At 34.9% G+C, this 18,835-nt stretch overlaps 4 protein-coding genes across 5 annotated transcripts; 3 read left to right on the top strand and 1 right to left on the bottom strand.

The window, feature by feature from the left end:
* The first annotated feature begins 494 nt into the window (after positions 1-494).
* LOC101248415 (1-aminocyclopropane-1-carboxylate oxidase homolog 1-like) lies at positions 495-5,320 on the top strand. 2 transcript variants are annotated; one of them, XM_069289120.1, is made up of 4 exons: positions 1,295-1,964; positions 2,047-2,368; positions 2,450-2,720; positions 2,998-3,127. In XM_069289120.1, the coding sequence occupies exons 1-3, from the start codon at positions 1,435-1,437 to the stop codon at positions 2,699-2,701; spliced, it is 1,104 nt and encodes a 367-aa protein (XP_069145221.1). In that variant the 5' UTR covers positions 1,295-1,434; the 3' UTR covers positions 2,702-2,720; positions 2,998-3,127. The 2 variants fall into 2 exon arrangements, with proteins under 2 accessions (XP_004246493.2, XP_069145221.1); XM_004246445.5 differs by having other exon boundaries at positions 495-1,964; positions 2,450-5,320.
* On the bottom strand, positions 2,795-5,104 carry LOC101248129 (cullin-1-like). Its single transcript, XM_004246444.5, has one exon. The coding sequence runs from the start codon at positions 5,102-5,104 to the stop codon at positions 2,897-2,899; it is 2,208 nt and encodes a 735-aa protein (XP_004246492.1). The 3' UTR covers positions 2,795-2,896.
* A 2,133-nt stretch (positions 5,321-7,453) lies between the features above and the next one.
* On the top strand, positions 7,454-15,605 carry LOC101247848 (kinesin-like protein KIN-5C). Its single transcript, XM_004246443.5, has 23 exons — positions 7,454-7,769; positions 7,887-8,016; positions 8,400-8,558; positions 8,650-8,999; positions 9,080-9,218; positions 9,479-9,576; positions 9,655-9,811; positions 10,487-10,556; positions 10,659-10,735; positions 11,092-11,145; positions 11,247-11,327; positions 11,404-11,515; positions 11,590-11,676; positions 11,753-11,928; positions 12,077-12,238; positions 12,353-12,460; positions 12,609-12,767; positions 12,840-12,923; positions 13,010-13,215; positions 13,418-13,519; positions 14,245-14,354; positions 14,738-14,889; positions 15,183-15,605. The coding sequence occupies exons 1-23, from the start codon at positions 7,720-7,722 to the stop codon at positions 15,381-15,383; spliced, it is 3,024 nt and encodes a 1,007-aa protein (XP_004246491.1). The 5' UTR covers positions 7,454-7,719; the 3' UTR covers positions 15,384-15,605.
* LOC101258097 (pentatricopeptide repeat-containing protein At4g21065) lies at positions 15,606-18,121 on the top strand. The gene has a single exon (XM_010327596.4). It carries the CDS (start codon positions 15,852-15,854, stop codon positions 17,718-17,720), a length of 1,869 nt encoding a protein of 622 aa, XP_010325898.1. The 5' UTR covers positions 15,606-15,851; the 3' UTR covers positions 17,721-18,121.
* The last annotated feature ends 714 nt before the right edge of the window (positions 18,122-18,835 follow it).

The raw sequence follows: 18,835 nt of genomic DNA on the forward strand, positions 1-18,835 counted from the left end.
GAAATGAAAAAATAAATAATTTTAATCTAACTTTTTATTATTTTTTTCTAAAATATATAATCCTATATGAGTAAATTTAATCCTCGTCAAACATATTTTTTTTGACTTTTTTTTGTTTTAATGACTAATTTATAATTATTATTTTGAATCAAATTTATTTTATGTTTCACTAATATTCTTGTAAAATTTATTGTAGATGACCAAATTTTTTCTTCGCATACGAAATTAAATTACAATACACACAAAAAAAATAGTTTATTTTTTGTTCTTTAAACTAAGGAATGTAAGAAAAAAACAAAATAAGAATAAGAAACTCAAATAATTATAATAAAAGAAGTCAAAAAATAATTTATGTATGAAAAAAATTAAAATATACCTTGAACTTTGATAGAAGAATCATATATACTCCTAAATATTTTTTTTAAAAAAAATAGAACTAATAAATATAAATTTAAAACTAATCTTTTAACTTCCGTTAAATGAAGGGTATATGTGAGCTATTTTGTAACGGCAGGGATATATGTGAGCCGTTTGTATAATGGTAAGGGTATATATGTGCCACTTTTATAACGAGGGTATATCAGCTCCAATGACAAAGTTGAGGGTATATCAAACCTTTTCCCTTAGAATTATATGTTATCTTCTTTCTCATATATACTATCCCTTGTCCACAAAATTCAAAGGAAGACAATCACTATTTATCGGTGATGAATTCTTTCTTACGTAATTGGAGAGCTGGTTACGTAAGTTACTAACAATTAATGATCACTTTCTTCCACAAATTGATGAGAGTAAAGAGACGCAAATGTAATGTTCACTGGTAGACATAACATGATATATAATGTAACCTATGATATATTTTTATTAATATTAAAATGTTATATTGACGGTCTAGATTTATCTAAACTCGGTTAAGTAAAAACAAGCTATCTAAGTATCAACATAATTGTAAAATTAGCAGAAGCTTTATTTTTAAACATACAACTGATACTATAAAATTAGCAATTTAATTATAATAATTAGACGTTAGTTAGAGATCTAATAATGCCTAATTAGTAAACAAATGCAACAAGATTAGACAATAAATCTTCGTGATTCCATTAACAACTCAACATACATGTTCGAAAATAGTTCTGCTAGCCCAAAATCATTAACTAAGATCGGAAAAACAGATTGAAATTATTATTATTTCATTGATATCACAGGGAATATTATGAACTTAGCAGAAGTATTATTTTTAAACTCAGTTCTAATCTTCAATCATTAGCTATTTTTAGTACTTAATTAATAATTAGGTTAGTTAGAAAACATCCAATTTTAGAAACAATCCAATGATATATATATATGTATCTTTAACTTTTACCAGGTAAATATTGAATACCTCTGAGATAGATTTAACTTAACATCTTAGATTTAGAGAAAAGCATAAGAAAAATGGGAGTGATGAAAACCAACATACATGTAGAGAAGTATGAAAGAATGGCTGAACTACAAGCCTTTGATAAGACGAAAGCCGGTGTTAAGGGACTAGTCGATGCAGGTATAACCAAAGTACCACGAATGTTTATACAACCATCGATGATTGAACATTCGAGGAGTGAAAACAACAACAAGTTGATCGAGTTTCCAATAATTGATCTTGATGGCATCAAGGAAGATCCGATCAAACAAAAGAACATAGTCCAAGAAGTTGGTCATGCATCCGAGAGTTGGGGTTTCTTTCAAGTGATCAATCATGGGATTCCTAGTCATGTTATGGATGCAATGAAAGACGGTGTTACCAGGTTCTTTGAGCAAGATACTGAGGTGAAGAAGCAGTGGTATACGCGAGACTTGAACAAAGAGTTCACATTTAACAGCAATTTTGATCTGTTTAGAGCACCGGTAACCAACTGGAGGGACACTTTTCGTGCCACTATAGCTCCTATACCTCTAAAACCCGAACAACTCCCTTCTGTCTGCAGGTATTATGGAGAAACAACGTTGTTATAGAGAGGTTTGAATATTGTTTTGTGTTTTGATTTGCTTATTGTGCATTTGTGATAGAGATATTCTCCTCGAGTACACGAACCAAGTGATGAAATTAGGTGAAACTCTATTTGAACTAGTGTCCGAGGCTGTTGGCCTCGAACCAAATCACCTCAAGGATATGGGTTGTGCAGAGGGGCTTCTTGCTTTAGGCCAATATTATCCAGCATGCCCACAACCTGAACTTACTCTAGGCACCAGTAAGCATGCTGACAACGACTTCCTCACCGTGCTTCTCCAAGACAACATAGGCGGTCTTCAAGTCTTACATCAGAGCCATTGGGTAGATGTTCCCCCTACTCCCGGAGCACTCGTGGTCAATATAGGAGATCTTCTACAGGCAAGTAGTGTTACATTTTGAGTACTGTTAGAAACATTATTGTCTTATAACATATGAGATTGTTGACTCGATCATTTTCAGCTTATAACGAATGACAAGTTCAAAAGTGTTGATCATAGAGTACTGGCTAATAAGGTCGGTCCAAGGGTATCGTTGGCATGCTTCTTCATGACGAATTGTATGACAACACATAGGATGTATGGACCTATAAAGGAGCTGATATCGGAACAGAACCCTCCGAAGTACAGGGAAACAACGATTAAGGAGTTCACAACTTATTTCAATAACAAAGGGCTGGATGGCACTTCCACTCTGTTGCATTTTAGACTCTAAATCATCGCGATTGTAACAGGTAATGCATGTGTTGGAATAGTTGTAAACATCAATAAAGATACAAGTTGATAACAATATGAAGAAAGGAGCAGATAAAGACTAAAAAAATGTATTCATATATGAAATAAGAAAAACAAATCCTAACTAGACATAATTAAACAAATATCAAAAATAACAAATCCTAAATTACTGGTTTTAGGCTAAATACTTGAACAAATTTGGGTTCTCTTCATCTCTTTCCAAGTATTCTCTAGTGATGAGATCTTCTATCTGCTTTTTGATTGCTTTTAAGTCAGGCTTGAACATGGAGCTCAACTGCTCAACACACTCTGCTACTAGTTGTTGATGAGGAAGAACCTTTCGACTCTTCATAATACGTACTATACATGCATCGATTGCATAACGTCTATCTTTGCCTACATCCTCCACCACCTTTTTCCTTTCATCCACAAGAGGTAACGGTACCCTAACCCGTCTCATCCTGTCAGTGAACTTGGAGTTGAACTCGAAATGATCAGATGATGTAACAGTTGCATTGCTAGGATCTTTAATCAGAATTTTATACTTAGCACATGAAAGAGATTGAAGCAATCTGATCAAGTCATCATCAGCTAAATTTAACTGACTTTTGATTTCCGAGTAACTCAATCTATCTGACGAATTAAACAATGACAGAACAGCAGCCTGATAGGTTCCCAGAATCAATTCAATGGTTTTTGAATCAAACTTCCCAATGACGTTACACGTACCCAATGAATAAATCCATGTCAGTTTCCTGTGTTTCGTTGTTGTCTGATAGAATTCGTTGAAGACTTGTACACACTTAGCCATCTCGACAGGTAGACTCAAATCACAAGATTTATAGCTAGGCCAGAACCCACTTGTAAGTACTGTGACAGTTAGATCAATTCCAGTACTCGCGTTGTTGCTGAGATATTCTTGAAAATCGTTCTGATTTTCCTTAGCTAACGTCAAGTCTGTTACCATTCCCTCCATCTTTGATGTAAACTGTCCACCACAATACTGCTTTAGCTTCGTTAACATAAGCCTTTCGTGTTCATCATTAGCACATTTACTAAAGAGCAATCTACGAGAAAGCTTCTTCCTGCAGAACTCTCCAAAAAGGTCTTTGTCATTAATGTACGCGAGAAGCTTTACCACCTTATCCAACGTCTCCTCGATAGCATCATCACTAAGTTTTTCACTTCCACCTTTCTTGAGAATACTATCACAATACGAAGCAAGGAGCTCTGCACTTGAACAACCCGATACAATCTTGTTACAAAACACCTCAAATGCCTCCTTGAGAGCCTTATGAAACAGAGAGTGATTAGCAAAACAGCTCGTAACATAACTCATATACTTATCGTAAAGCTCAATGACCTTCCTAACAAAGAAGGGAGTTTCAGACTGTCTATTTGTCGTATCATCAGCCTGTTGCACTAAGTACATCCCTTCAGCAACGACGTGCTGCTTAAACATAGCTGAAACAGGTACCAATCCCTTGTCGATTTTGTAGAACAGCCTATACATTCGAGATAAATCATCTACCTTATCATCTCTAAGCAATACTCGAATTCCAGAATGCTCCTTCTCGAGTAACTGATTCGTATATACAACCAACAATTCATATCGCACTTTCTCTAAAAGTTTCGACTCACTAACAACATGGAGATAATTCGATACTCTCTCTTTCTCCTTCTTCAAACACTCCTCTGCGTTCAACATATAATCAGGACACGAATCTTCCCCAATCCAACTTGAAGCTTTACGAGAGTAATAACCTGCAGTATCTTCAAGCATTGCAAATTCAAAATCATTCACGTAGCACTCCATATTCCCCATCCCAACTGCAACGAATATATCAACCACACTCTTCAATAAACTTCTGTCAATCTTCTCCCCATCTCGTTCTCGTTCAATCAACACAAAAACCACATCTCTAGCTTTAACTTTCAATTCCTCGTAAACCAGATCACGAAAACACATCAAACCAACTTCCTTGAGTCCAGGTAGAGATTTTGCATTAATAAAAAAACGTTCCAGGTATTGGAAGAAACGCGAGAGCCACCGAATCATAACTTTGTGATTCGCCCATCGTTTCACAATCTCCTTCAATAGGAACTCATCGTGTCTGTCTCGTAAACAGGGCAGTACAGTAGAATCGATGTATTCTACAAATACTTGCTTGTAGTTTTCATACAACTGTTTTGAGTGATTATTAATATATGGCGGCGGCATACTCTGTGTACACATGTTGAATATTGTTGTATAGAGCATCATATACTCTTCGGAATCGAAACAAATTTCTTCTTCTTCTTGTAAAATTTTCTTCAACTTAGTGATTCCCTTCTCCATAAATTCCCATCCATCCTCAAACTCGATAATCTTCACCTCGCTCATCGCCGACTTAGTTTATGTCTACGTCCACCGGAGAAAAGGATCGATCACCGGAGAACTGAATCACTGTCGCCGGAGAGTTTATGAGTAAAAAAGTTGTTGAATGTGACTTCAATTTCTTACGTCTACGTCCACCGGAGAGAAGGATCGATCACCGGAGAGCTGAATCACAGTCGCCGGAGAGTTTATGAGTAAAAAAGTTGTTGAATGTGTGACTTCAATTTCTGTAAATAATATGTTTATTTATTTATAATAGTAAGAAACCAAATTAAACTATGAATAGAAAATCTATTCATTTATGAATTAAGACAAATAAAAACAATAATTGAATAAATACCAAAAATAACAAATTATAAATAAATTTAGGGTTTTGATTTCAATTTTTGAATTGTTTTTTTCTTTTTCCTTGAGTGATAAATAATCTTTGTAAGTCAAAAAAGAAATAAACTTGATATTTTTTCATCTCTACAAAATATTATAAGTCAGTCTCATTCTAAAAAAATACTTGAATGGCAATGTATGTCATTTTATAAAATTCACGCATAAAACATATGATTGATTAATTAATTAATCTTTTTAAATGTATTTATGTTGACTATACTTGGAAATGTACAACTAATTAAATAAGGACATAAGGATAAAATTATCTTGTTTCTTAATGCAAGTGCAAGTGAAAAAGATGATTTATAATATGGGACGGAGGGAGTAATAGACAAAGTTACGTGTTATATTTGTGGGATATCTCATCTTATTCGTCACGTTAGGATTATTTTATGAAAATACTTATTTAATTACGTTGTATTTTTATAAAATACTGATTTATTATATAGTTTGAAATAATCACATATTGTCTAACTAATTAATAATTGAGTAACTTTCACATGTAGTAAACATAAGAATCATATTTTAATGTTATAGTTATAATTTGCATAATTGTGCTCCATAACAAATATAAATATGTATATTTTACTATAAATATACAGAAAAAAATTGTATAATTCGCTATACATAGACAAAAAAAAAACAGTTGCATAATTCGCTATCGATATACAAAAGAAAGCAGTTGTATACAAAAGGTCAATTATATTATTTGTGTATGTATAAAACGAGAAAGAGAAAAAGACGAAAGAAAACTGGGCAGAAAAATATTTATTTTGTATAATTATAAGTATATAGGATGAAGATTTATGTAAATGCATGTGTATATACAATTTTCTCTCATTTCATACAAACAGAAACACAATTTATATATTTCATTTCTGTTTGTATAAGTGGGAGAGGCGAGGGTGGCGAGTGACATCTGGGAGAGGGGAATGAAAATATATGTATATATATAATTTTCTCTCGCTTTATACAAATACAAACACATTTTATATGAGAAAGGCGAGCGAGACTGCCACAACAAGAGCGGGGAGGAAGATTCCACTAGGGAGAGAGACGAACTTAGCAATAGTTTGTTATAGTTTACAATTAAATCAAAGTATATTTACGGCATTTAATTTAAATTAATAGTTTGCTATTACATACAATTTTCCCTTAATAATTTCGTATTGAATTTCAAGTAAGATAAAAACACAATCAAATCAAAGTATATTTACAGCATTTAATTTAAATTAATGATTTGCTATTACATACTATTTTTCCTTAATAATTTCGTATTGAATTTCAAATAAGATAAATACACTATTTCTTCAGATTTCAAGACAGATGCATGTGTCAAGGATACTAGATACATTTATCTTTAGTACCATATACATTATGAAATACAAAAAATTCCAAGTCAGATACATGTATCAAATATATTATATACATGTATCTTTGATATCAAACACATTTTAAGGCGAGCCATAGAGTTATTGTATTCTACTAAATTACACGTGAACTACACTTGGTTATAGTATATCTGAAGACAACTTACATCTAATTTGACCCAACATATATCATAGATACACGAATCTGAGTGACATATATCTAGTGAAGTAAATGTGGTACGAAAGTTAATTTCAAAAACCGAAGTGAAGACACGTAATAAAAACCTAAACTAGGTAGGACACGTAATACTCACGAAGCAAATAAAATAATCAAAAAAACTATAATTTATAAAACGAACTTGTTAGTTATGAGAGCAAAGTAGAGGCAAAGGTACAAAGGACCCATATTAATCCAATTATTGGGCTTAACAAAAAAAGCCCATTTAAGAGCTTGAAAATTTGAAAAATTAGCCAAAAATATAAAAATTTAAAACAATCATAATTCATCTCTACCGTCCGATCAAATCCCCTGCAAATCAACGGCCAGATCAATCCCCACACGCGCCTCTCTCAAATTTCAAAATTCATCTTCTTCTTCCTCCCGCTTCCATTTTCAGATCTTCCCAAAACCCAAACGGCTAAACTCTCTCTCTCTCTCTCTCTCTAACAGTCACTGAAAACCCACAAAAAAACACTCACAAACACCTAAAACACACAGTAGCTCGCACAAATATCATTACAAACGGAGAAGAATAAGTTCGGTTCGTTATTTTTCTGTCAAACGCTTAGAAATACCTAAAACACACAGTGGCTCAGTCAAGTACACCTAATAGAAGCATAGGTTCACCCTGTGTTCAACGATTGAAGATGTCGAATAAGGAGAAAGGTGTAAACGTTCAGGTTTTGCTTCGTTGCAGGTAACTTGTGAAAAAAAAAATTTAAAAATTTGTGATTAGGGTTTTTTAATTTACGGTTTTTGGTAATTGGGTTTTCGATTTTCTTGGTGTTTTGATGTTTTATGGGTTGATTTTCAGGCCGTTTAGTAATGATGAGTTGCGGAGTAATGCTCCGCAAGTGGTAACTTGCAATGAGTTTCAGAGAGAGGTTGCTGTTTCACAGAACATTGCTGGAAAACACATAGATAGAATTTTTACTTTCGATAAGGTAATGTTTCGATTGATTGATTATTATAATGTTTTTGTTGAGCTGGTTAAGTACATGGACTATAACTAGTTTTTTAGAAATTGAACATAAACTTCAAAGTAGGAACTTAGTGTGGTTACTGATATAACTAAGCATTTTAGTTTAGTTCGGAGCTACTATCTTGCTGTAGAAAAGGAAAGAAAGTTTAGTTTTTGCTTCATTAAGGCATTTCAGAAAAAAGAGAGGATACTTTGTTTTTTCATGGTTGGGTGTGGAAATTAATTTGGTATTGTTATGAAAGGTCATGTCATTCACAGTGCTAAAATGTATCAATTTGGTAGTTTTATGTAATTCAGAAAGTATTACTTATATATTGTTATGCTTGCTCTATTGTTGAAGTACAGGTTTTTGGCCCCTCTGCACAACAAAGGGACCTCTATGATCAAGCAATTATCCCCATTGTCAATGAAGTTTTAGAGGGGTTCAATTGTACGATTTTTGCTTATGGACAAACTGGTACCGGGAAGACATACACTATGGAAGGTGAATGCAAGAGGTCCAAGGTACTGAATATAGCAGGCTTTTGAGATTTTTTTCCCTTTAAAAGCTTGCTTAAGCACATAGTTTCTTATTTTTGATTGCATGACATTGCAGAGTGGGCCTAACGGAGAGCTTCCACAAGGAGCAGGTGTTATACCTAGAGCCGTCAAGCAAATTTTTGATACATTAGAGAGTCAAAATGCAGAATACAGTGTGAAAGTTACATTCTTAGAGTTGTATAATGAAGAAATCACTGACTTGTTAGCCCCTGAGGATTTGTGTAAAGTCGCTTTAGAAGACAGACAGAAGAAACAATTGCCACTCATGGAAGATGGGAAAGGTGGAGTTCTAGTTAGAGGGCTTGAAGAAGAAATTGTGACAAGTGCCAATGAGATATTCACCTTAATTGAAAGGGGTTCATCAAAACGCCGGACTGCAGAAACCTTGCTCAATAAGCAATCAAGGTATACTTTTTTTGCTCATATTGATAGTCATTATATTATCATTTGCGTACAAGATGACAAAAGTAATAGTTTTGTTTCAGTCGGTCACATTCTCTTTTTTCCATCACAATACACATCAAGGAAGCAACCCCCGAAGGCGAAGAACTAATAAAATGTGGCAAGTTGAATTTAGTTGATTTGGCTGGTTCAGAGAATATTTCTCGCTCTGGGGCTAGGGAGGTAACACATATGCTCGTCCATCTATCAACTCATTAGAAATTGATTTTTTTGATCTCATTTAATTTTAATCAAACACATACAATTGATTTATTTTTCTTCTTTCTGTAAGGCACCTCACTCTTAGTTTTTTCGTCTTTTTCCCCCTCATTTAGAGGTAGTTGTACTTTCATACCTCGTTGTTCTATCTTTCTTTTGTATTGCTTACAGTGAAATAGGAAATCATTCTGTTCTTTTAAAAACTTCACAATTTTAATTCCCAGGGTCGTGCAAGGGAAGCTGGAGAAATAAACAAAAGTCTACTCACACTTGGACGAGTGATTAATGCCCTTGTTGAGCATCTTGGGCATATTCCTTACAGGTATCTATGGTTTTTGTGGTTCTTTAGCCATCTTTTGATCTGTATACTTATTATGCCATTTTTATGATGCTAATCCAGGGATAGCAAACTTACACGTTTGCTACGTGATTCATTGGGAGGAAGAACCAAAACATGTATCATTGCCACAGTGTCACCTGCTGTGCACTGTCTTGAGGAGACTCTGAGCACACTAGACTATGCCCACAGAGCAAAAAACATAAGGAATAAGCCTGAGGTAAATTTGGAAAAGAGCAAAATAATTTCCACGGCAGAATCACCTTATGCTGCTCTCTCACTCTTTCAATATAGAAATTTTTGTCTTATGTTCACTTCACTTTGTATTCAAATAACAACAGCTCTCCGTCTTCTGTTTGCATGCAAACTATGATCTTTGTAGTGTTTTATACTGCGACATGTGAGCATCCTTCATATTGCTGTCTGGAGCAAGTACTGAAGCTTGTATAAGTTTCGAAGTACCATGCACCAACGGTGGTTAGACTATATTTCTTTTGGAGGGGAGAGGCATTGAGTTTGGTTAATCAAGTTATTTAGTATGCTGATTTCCCGACAGCAAAATGTTTCAGATTTACTGCTATAACTGCTAATAGATTATTGTTAAGGTTGTTTGTCAGGAAGTGTTTATACCAGCCAGAAAGAGCTAAGAGCCATTGGGGGAATATGAATAACTTAGCTGACATTTTTAAAAGCAAATTTGTTACTGGTAGTGAATCTAGTCACTTTGGCTTCTTAGTTGAATTCTGACAATTTATCACATTTGTTGTGTGTGCAAGACTTGATGCATTATCTATAATCTAATACACTCTGTTCTTAAGATTAAAATAAATTGAACTGTAATAAGTATAGTTCTTCTTTGCTTCAATATCTTATTCCCTTTGATGCTAATCTGTAGGTGAATCAAAAAATGATGAAATCGACCCTCATCAAGGATTTGTATGGAGAAATTGAGCGGCTTAAAGGAGGTCATTGCTTTATAATTAGATTGAGTTATTTTAAAGGCTTCTTTCCACAATTTCAGAGCAACATTTTACTGATTCCCCTTTGTTTCAACTGCTTTCTTCCAGAGGTGTATGCTGCTCGTGAGAAGAATGGTGTTTATATACCAAAAGAACGATATTATCAGGAGGAGAGCGAGAGAAAAGTAGGCACTTTTGCTTTGTCTTTTCTTTATTCCCTTCCTTTGACTTTTCAAGGAATGAGTAGCAAAAATATTCTGTCTGTCTAGTATGCTCTCTATCGTCAAATCTTATCTTGATGAGATTCAACGGTTAATCTGCTTATACAGCTCGGTTCCCTTTATTTCTATATTTTACTTTACAAATTTACTCGGAAACAATCTCTCTACTTCCAAGAGGTAGGTGTAAGGTCTACGTACTCTCCTCCCTAGAGTGATCTAGGATTTAACTGGATATATTGTCGTTGTTGTATAAGGATTTATTCAGTTTGTTTATTGCAAGAGTCTTCTGATATAGAATCTTTTACTGCTTCTATTTTTAGGCAATGTCAGATCAAATTGAACAAATGGGCGTTAGCATAGAAAACCAACAGAAGGTCTGTACTTGACTGACCCTCGCAGTTGAATAGTTCTTTTATATTCGACTTATTATGTGATGACTGATGAGTAACTTTTGTTATTGTCTGTGATAAATCAGCAACTCGAGGAGTTACAAAGTAGACATGATTGTCAGGTTCAACAGTGCTCAGATTTGACTTGTAAACTTGATGCAACACAGGTGATTAGCGGCCTTTTATTACTTCGTCGTGTTTTGCAACCTTTTAGGAAGTTCTTATGGTTGAGGGTTCTTGCAGAAACAATTGAATCAAACAAGCAAATTGCTAGCCTACACTGAGGAACAGCTGAGACAAAATCTATACACTCTCAAGGAGCGGGATTTTATCATCTCTGAACAAAAAAAAGCTGGTATAGCTATCTGACCATTCATTTTGAAGTGTGCTTATCCATTCAGTATTAACTTTGAAATCTGATATTTTCAGAAAATGCCCTGGCTCACCAAGCATGTGTTTTACGGGCTGACTTAGAGAAATCAATTCAAGAGAATGCTTCCTTGTTTCAAAAAATTGGTAAGTAAATTAATCACTTCTGCTGCATGATTTGTCAGGATTATTCATTTCATCCTATCGGTTTTATTTTTTCCAGCTAGAGAGGATAAACTGAGTACTGATAACCGGTCAGTGGTAGACAACTATCAAACTGAGCTTGCAAAGCAACTTGGTAGTCTTTCCAGCACTGTGGCAACATCTGTGTCTCGACAAAACGAACACCTCCACCACGTCGAGAAAATCTGTCATAATTTTCTTGCATCACACGAGAAGGTTATTACTGGATTCCAGTGGCTCTTCTCCTGTTTTATTTTCTGCTTTTCCCTTCTATTTTTTTCGCTTGTTCTGCTAGTGATTTCTGTGCTTTTCTTTGGTTCTCTCTAGTTGTTTTTAACCTTCTATGTCATAACTTCTCTTGTAGGCTGCCTTAGACTTGACGAATAAAATTAATTCTTCAAAGGCCTTGTACATATCTCACTTTGAGGCTATGCAAAATGTAGTGAAGCTGCATAAAGCCACTTCTAATGCTGCTCTGGAGGAAATTTCGACTTTGGCTTCTTCTAATTCAATTTCCACTAAAGAAGTATGACATGAAAGTTTTGCTTTCAGCTTCTGATGTATTTGGATTTCTGTCCATGTAAAATAATAGATGTATTTGTGATTTGAATATCTTTCTTTCTTCCTCTACTTGTTGCAGTTTTTAGATGCAGAGTCTGTTGAAACAAATTTAATTTTTGATGAACTTCAGAACACTCTGTCAACCCACCAAGGAGAAATGGCAAATTTTGCTAGAGAGCTTCGTCAGGTTTCCTTATGCACTTTACTTGTAAATTTTGATTGATAATCAACACTTATTACATCCAGAGATTTGGTAGTTAAAGTTCATTTGAGGATATAGTTCTGCATTTTTCATTCTTTTCATGTTCATCATTGTTTTTTTTCCAATCATGTAGAGATTTAATGACAGTACAGAGCATTTGACAAATATCTCTGAGATCATACAAGGATTTTTTGACAAACTTTTAGAAGAATCAAAAAGACTTGAAAGACATTCAACAACAGCTGATGAGATTCAAACGAAGTCTATTGCTGAATTTGAGAAGGCATATGAGGTATGCCTTATAGACCTGATACAACAATGTTGTTGTTCCTCTAATTTTGATGTCTGTGTTTGTCTACTTTAGGAGCAATCAAGATCAGATGCAGAAAAGCTTATTGCTGAGGTGACTTCCTTGGTCTCGAATCACATGCGTCGCCAAAAAGAACTGGTTTGTTTTTTACTCTATGATCTCCAATCTTATGTAATATACATATGATCTTTCTTCTGTTCCCTTTCTCAAAGTCTACCTGACAGGTTGGTGCAAGGCTTGGTGATCTTAGAGAAACTGTTTCTGGAAATAAGACATTCTTGGATGGGCATGTATCCTCTATGGAAGGTATTACAACAGATACAAAAAGAAAATGGCAGGACTTTTATACGCAAGCAGAAGGTGAGACCAAAGAAAATGCTGATTTCTCAGCTGCTAAACATTGCCGAATGGAGTTACTCATGCAGAAGTGGTAAGTATCTGAATTTGCACCTTATATATGTGATTTTGCAAATTCTGCTAAGTTTCAGTAGTTGTTATTTGGTTAACTCAACTCTGATCTGAATTTGTTGGCCTTTTTCAACGAATAGTTGTTTCTCCTTTACTCTATTTCATTTTAAATATATTTGCTTCTATTTTTTCCGTAAGCAATTGTGTCTGGCTTTTCTATCCAGTGTAAGCACAAGTGAAACAACTGTGAAACGGTGGCAAAGTACTCATGAATTGGCAAAAGACATGTGCAATCAACATGTTTCAACAATGCATTCAGTTGTCAGGTGAACTTTCGATGTTACTTGATATTTTATTCTGCCTGAAGAGAGCAGATAAGTAACACATTGGTTATATAAATGAAAGATGTTTTGTAAATATATAAGAATTAAACTCCTTAGTCTGAAAAGTAAATTGTCTAAAGCTATTTTAAACATTTTATTTCGTTTATTTATGACAAGAAAACTGCCTTCCTTTGCAAACAGATAAATAGAAATAAACAACAGTTGTAATATTCCTACCACCATCTAATTAAATTGTTGATTGGGAAGGTTTCCAAGTTTTTGTACAATTTTCAGTTCCTTTTTTTTGCCTATTAACACTGTTAGCTAAAGAAACTATTTTTGGAAATGTGTTTCCTATTTATTGAGACAACTTCATTGGAGCTGGGAATGAGAGTGTTCTCATGGATGTTATGTATTATTTTGTACTGGTGAAAGACAACCATCAAGTAATTGAAATTTGTTGGGACTTGGGAGAATATAAGATAATTGCCTATATCTAGAAGCGCTTGGGGAATTTGTGAGTGGTTACACTTTGTATTGTTAGCAAGAATGGATCTCGGAAGGTTTATGTCAAATTACAGAACATGAGCCTGCAGAAATATAATGTATATTGACTATGGTGTTGGGTATTGAAAAGCAAATACGAGCTTATTACTTTTTTTTGAAGAGAAATTTGAGCACTGCATCCTACATCATTATGACATCCCTTTTTTTTCTTGCTGTTACAGGAACCTATGCGATAGCAATGAGCAACATGTTATTGAATTCGATTCCACAAGGGAAGCTGCTGAAGAAGCTGTGAAAAGGAATAGTGAAGATATCATTAAATCTATTGACGGTAAGTTTTTAAAAATTTGTCTAGTATGTTCTGATTTTGGGTCGTCGCTCTTGAGTTTTTTAAAAAAGAACAAAAGGTAGGCATGCTGTTCAATACTAAAGAAACTCTTCTATAGATAGGCATTTAGTTAGACATTTTGGAAGTAAATTGTGCTCATACAAGCAATAATTCTAACATGGTAAATGATGTAGCACATTTCATTGTAGATTATCTAGTTTCGTCTGTCATGATTAGTTCATATTTTGGTTTGGGTGCTGCTGCCAAGTAGTAATTTTTTCAGGAAAGTAACTTATACAATGGTGTCTTTTTTATGGTTGGCGTGATTTGGTGATGACTATTATGTGCTGTTTTGTAATGTTTCTCCTGGTTTCATTCTTATCCAGGCTTGTCAGGGGAAGAGAGAGGATCTATATCTGGCATTCTGGATACTGCCAGTGCACACTCGGAGACCCTAGATGAACTTAAGAAAGATCATTGCACACAGTCTACCTCCATTGAACAGAAGGCCATTGAAACATTTCAGCAGAAGTTTATGGTATGTTGATCAAGAATCTTACTATACTTTTAAAATGTTCAGGACTCTTTGCTGTTGGTTAGAAGATAAGACAATGCTGTCATACACCATTTTCCGCATAAGTAGTGCAGTTCTGTTGGCCGAATAAGAAAAATAAATCCCTATATACCTAATACCTGTTTAGTTGACGTTATTAGATAATAGAAACACTAAGCTAATAATCCATTCGTAGCTCTTGTCATTTTCTAGCTAAGAAAAGACGTTGTACTGTGTACTTGTGCTGAACTTTTATTACTTTTCTGATTGATTTTCAGGATTATGAGCCAACTGGAACAACACCAATTAGGTCTGAACCAGATGTACCAAGCAAGGGAACAATTGAGTCGTTGCGAGCCATGCCAATGGAGACTCTACTAGAGGAATTTCGAGAGAACAATTCATTGGAGTCCTTCCAAGTAAAGGAACTAAAGCCATCACTTATACCACGATCTCCTCTCTCACTGATTAACAATTAGCAGATTGGTCTCATCGTTCCCTCGTGCATATGATCACTTAATCTGTATCGGTATTTTCCTTGTATACTGAGTGAATACTGCAAACTGCAGTATATATTGTAGGTTGATTGGCACAGTCTTAAACAATAAATCCCACCTTGGGATTTAGAAAAATGGCTGTAAATGAGTAACTCTTGGTACATTTATTTAGTAAAAGATGGTGCTCTCTATGTATTTGTGAAAGTGTTATTTTCCTTGAAGAGTTGATAATTCAACCGCCAAAAATCACAAATCGCTTTTTTTCCTAACTTGGTTTGTCGATTCGATTTGACTTGTACACCCTGTGTTTCAATGACCCCAAAATATAACACACAAAGTATAACCAAATTCTTGAATTTATAAGCAATGGCTATTTTCATGCAAATTATAGTCCAACTCTATATATGAACTAAATTTCAAGAAACAATAACCACTGATGCCAAATTCCCAATGTTCAAATCCAAAACCCCAAAGATTTTTCCTTCCAAATATGCAAAACTTTGTTATTCTTCAGCTCCCTCTATAGCTGCTGAGGCCAACACTCATCATCAACTAGTTGTTGAACAAACACCAATTTCACAATTTTCTCATTATTTTGATCCAAGATTCTATCTTTCTCAACTTATAAAGTGTAAAAATCTTTATCAAGTAAAACAAGTTCATGCTTCAATAACAACTAATGGATTTCTTGAAAATCTAATGGTTGCTAATAAACTTCTATACATATATTGTATGCACAAGTCTTTAGATGATTCATATGCTTTGTTTTGTAGATTTAATGAGAAAAATGCTGTTTCTTGGAGTGTTATGGTTGGTGGGTATGCTAAAGCTGGAGACTTTATGAACTGTTTTAGTATTTTTAAGGAGTATTTAAGATCTGGGGTTAGACCTGATACTTATACTTTGCCTTTTGTTATAAGGGTTTGTAGAGATACAATGGATCTAACAATGGGTAGATTGATTCATAATGTTGTTTACAAATGTGGGTTGCTGTTAGATAACTTTGTTGTTGCAGCACTTGTTGATATGTATTCGAAATGTAAGGTAATTGGGGATGCAAAGCAACTGTTTGATGGAATGCCTAAGAGGGATGTTGTGACTTGGACGGTTATGATTGGGGCGTGTACGGAGTGTGGGGATGCGACTGAGGCTTTAGTTTTGTTTGATCAAATGAGGGAGGAAGGAGTTGTTCCGGATAAAGTTGTTTTGGTAAATGTAGTTAATGCTTGTGCAAAGATAGGGGCGATGCATAAGGCTAAGTTAGTACATGAATATATAGTGAAGAACAAGTTTTCTTTCGATGTTATCTTGGGGACAGCGATGGTTGACATGTATGCTAAATGTGGATCGATTGATGTTGCTAGGGAAGTGTTTGATGGTTTGAGAGAAAAGAATGTTATAACTTGGAGTGCGATGATAGCAGCTTATGGTTATCATGGCCAAGGAAACAAAGCTGTTGATATGTTCCCTATGATGTTAAGGACGGGGATATTGCCTAACAAGATCACATTTGTTTCTCTTCTTTATGCGTGTAGTCATAGCGGGCTGGTTGAAGAAGGTAAACAACTTTTCAATTCTATGCAGAAAGAGTACGGAGTGAAGCCTGATATCAAACATTTCACTTGTATGGTGGACCTCTTGGGCCGCGCTGGGAAAATTGACGAGTCCTTAAAGTTAATAGAGGATATGGCTGTTGAAAAAGATGAAGGGCTTTGGGGGGCATTACTTGGAGCATGCAGAATTCATGGCTGTGTAGAGCTTGCCGAAATGGCAGCAAAATCGTTGATTGAACTGCAACCTGAAAACGCAGGGCACTACGTCTTGCTATCAAATATATATGCTAAAGCAGGTAAGTGGCAGGATATGGCCAAGATTAGGGAGTTAATGAGCCATCAGAGATTGAAGAAAGTTCCCGGTTGGACATGGATTGAAGTTGATAACAAGATTCATCGATTCAGCGTTGGAGACCACACCCATCCTCTATCGAAAGAGATTTATGAGAAGTTAAAGTATCTGCTCAAGGAACTAGAGATTTCTGGTTATGTTCCAGATACAAACTTTGTGTTGCATGATGTTGATGAGGAACTTAAGCTTGGAAACCTATTCTCTCATAGTGAAAAGTTGGCTATTGCATTTGGACTCATAAGCACACCTGAACAATCCACTATTAGAATTATGAAGAACCTTAGAGTATGTGGTGACTGCCACACATTCTGTAAGTTTGTTTCTCAGGTTACAAGTAGGGTGATCATCGTCCGCGATGCAAATCGGTTTCACCACTTCAAAGAAGGTGCCTGTTCTTGCAAAGATTACTGGTGATTGGTGATTAGCTTTAGTTCCAGTCTTATGAGGTGAATGGTAGGTCTGTAATGCTGCTGGATGTGTGTCGAATAGTGCATTTTTTTTTAGAGGATCCAACGCGGGTACAACAATATTTTTGGAGAGTTTGAGCAACATAGGATGAGAGGGGGATGAAGAAAGTGGACTAAACAGACTCACATTTCTCATCGAAAGTACAGTGAAAAGAATCATATCGAACACACCCCTAACCAATCCCTTCTTTCGTAGATCATGTGATCTGAGCCTGCCTGCAACGAGCCACTTGCCGAGGCAAGTGAAGTTGGCGAGCCGTATGATGGACAACTCTATCCTGCAGTTTGGTAATTGTAATTCAAAAAAATAATTCCAAGAGATAAAAAATCAATTCTTGTTTGAGAAAACTATGTGCTGAATTGGACAAGTTTGGGGGCCAATGAAGTCAATCTACTAATTTCCGAAAAATCAATGGACTAACAAACACGAAAAAATACCTAAAAGTACTTACTACATGAGGCCAAAACCCATCAAGTACTACATGAACAACTAATTAAACACCAATTTCACATTTTTCTCGTTAAAATTTTTATCTTTCTTAACTTACTAAGTTTCTAAGGTAGAACATTCAATAAATCGAGGTATTTTAAAACTCAATGTCTAAATTCTGAATCTGTCGCTGTCGATATATTTCTCCAATTCATTGAACTAAGGAATATTTTACTTTATGGGAAATTAAGTGAAAGCTGCAAAAGCTAAATCTTATAATTAGTATAGTTCACCACATACATTATGCCTTCTTATTGTAACCAATTAATTTTTGTGGCCACTACAAGAATTAAGACAAACATCTTTTCAATTATAAGACAAATTGCCTAATCCAACTATGGCAAAAGAACAACTTGCTCACACACATACACACACTAAAGAAATATACGATTCATCGATATCCTACGAGTCGTTATATGGTGTCTGCTGTTGATAAGAAAACGAACCTTAAGCCTAACTCAATTTGTAGTTTTTATGGGTATTTGAATTCAACGAGATATGTTGCACTTTTTTTTTTTGCTGAATAATGAAAGGGAATAAAATCTTGGGCAAATTACATAACTCACATACTT

The sequence above is a fragment of the Solanum lycopersicum genome, chromosome 9 (genome assembly GCF_036512215.1).
Source record: "Solanum lycopersicum chromosome 9, SLM_r2.1".
Classification (NCBI taxonomy): Eukaryota; Viridiplantae; Streptophyta; class Magnoliopsida; order Solanales; family Solanaceae; genus Solanum; species Solanum lycopersicum.

Coding starts and splice junctions, on each gene's coding strand:
- LOC101248415 (XM_004246445.5), top strand. CDS start 1,435: ATGGGAGTGATGAAAACCAACATACATGTAGAGAAGTATGAAAGAATG. Junction 1,965..2,046: donor CAACTCCCTTCTGTCTGCAG/GTATTATGGAGA, acceptor CATTTGTGATAG/AGATATTCTCCTCGAGTACA. Junction 2,369..2,449: donor ATATAGGAGATCTTCTACAG/GCAAGTAGTGTT, acceptor GATCATTTTCAG/CTTATAACGAATGACAAGTT.
- LOC101248129 (XM_004246444.5), bottom strand. CDS start 5,104: ATGAGCGAGGTGAAGATTATCGAGTTTGAGGATGGATGGGAATTTATG.
- LOC101247848 (XM_004246443.5), top strand. CDS start 7,720: ATGTCGAATAAGGAGAAAGGTGTAAACGTTCAGGTTTTGCTTCGTTGC. Junction 8,017..8,399: donor GAATTTTTACTTTCGATAAG/GTAATGTTTCGA, acceptor GTTGAAGTACAG/GTTTTTGGCCCCTCTGCACA. Junction 11,328..11,403: donor GTAAACTTGATGCAACACAG/GTGATTAGCGGC, acceptor GGGTTCTTGCAG/AAACAATTGAATCAAACAAG.
- LOC101258097 (XM_010327596.4), top strand. CDS start 15,852: ATGTTCAAATCCAAAACCCCAAAGATTTTTCCTTCCAAATATGCAAAA.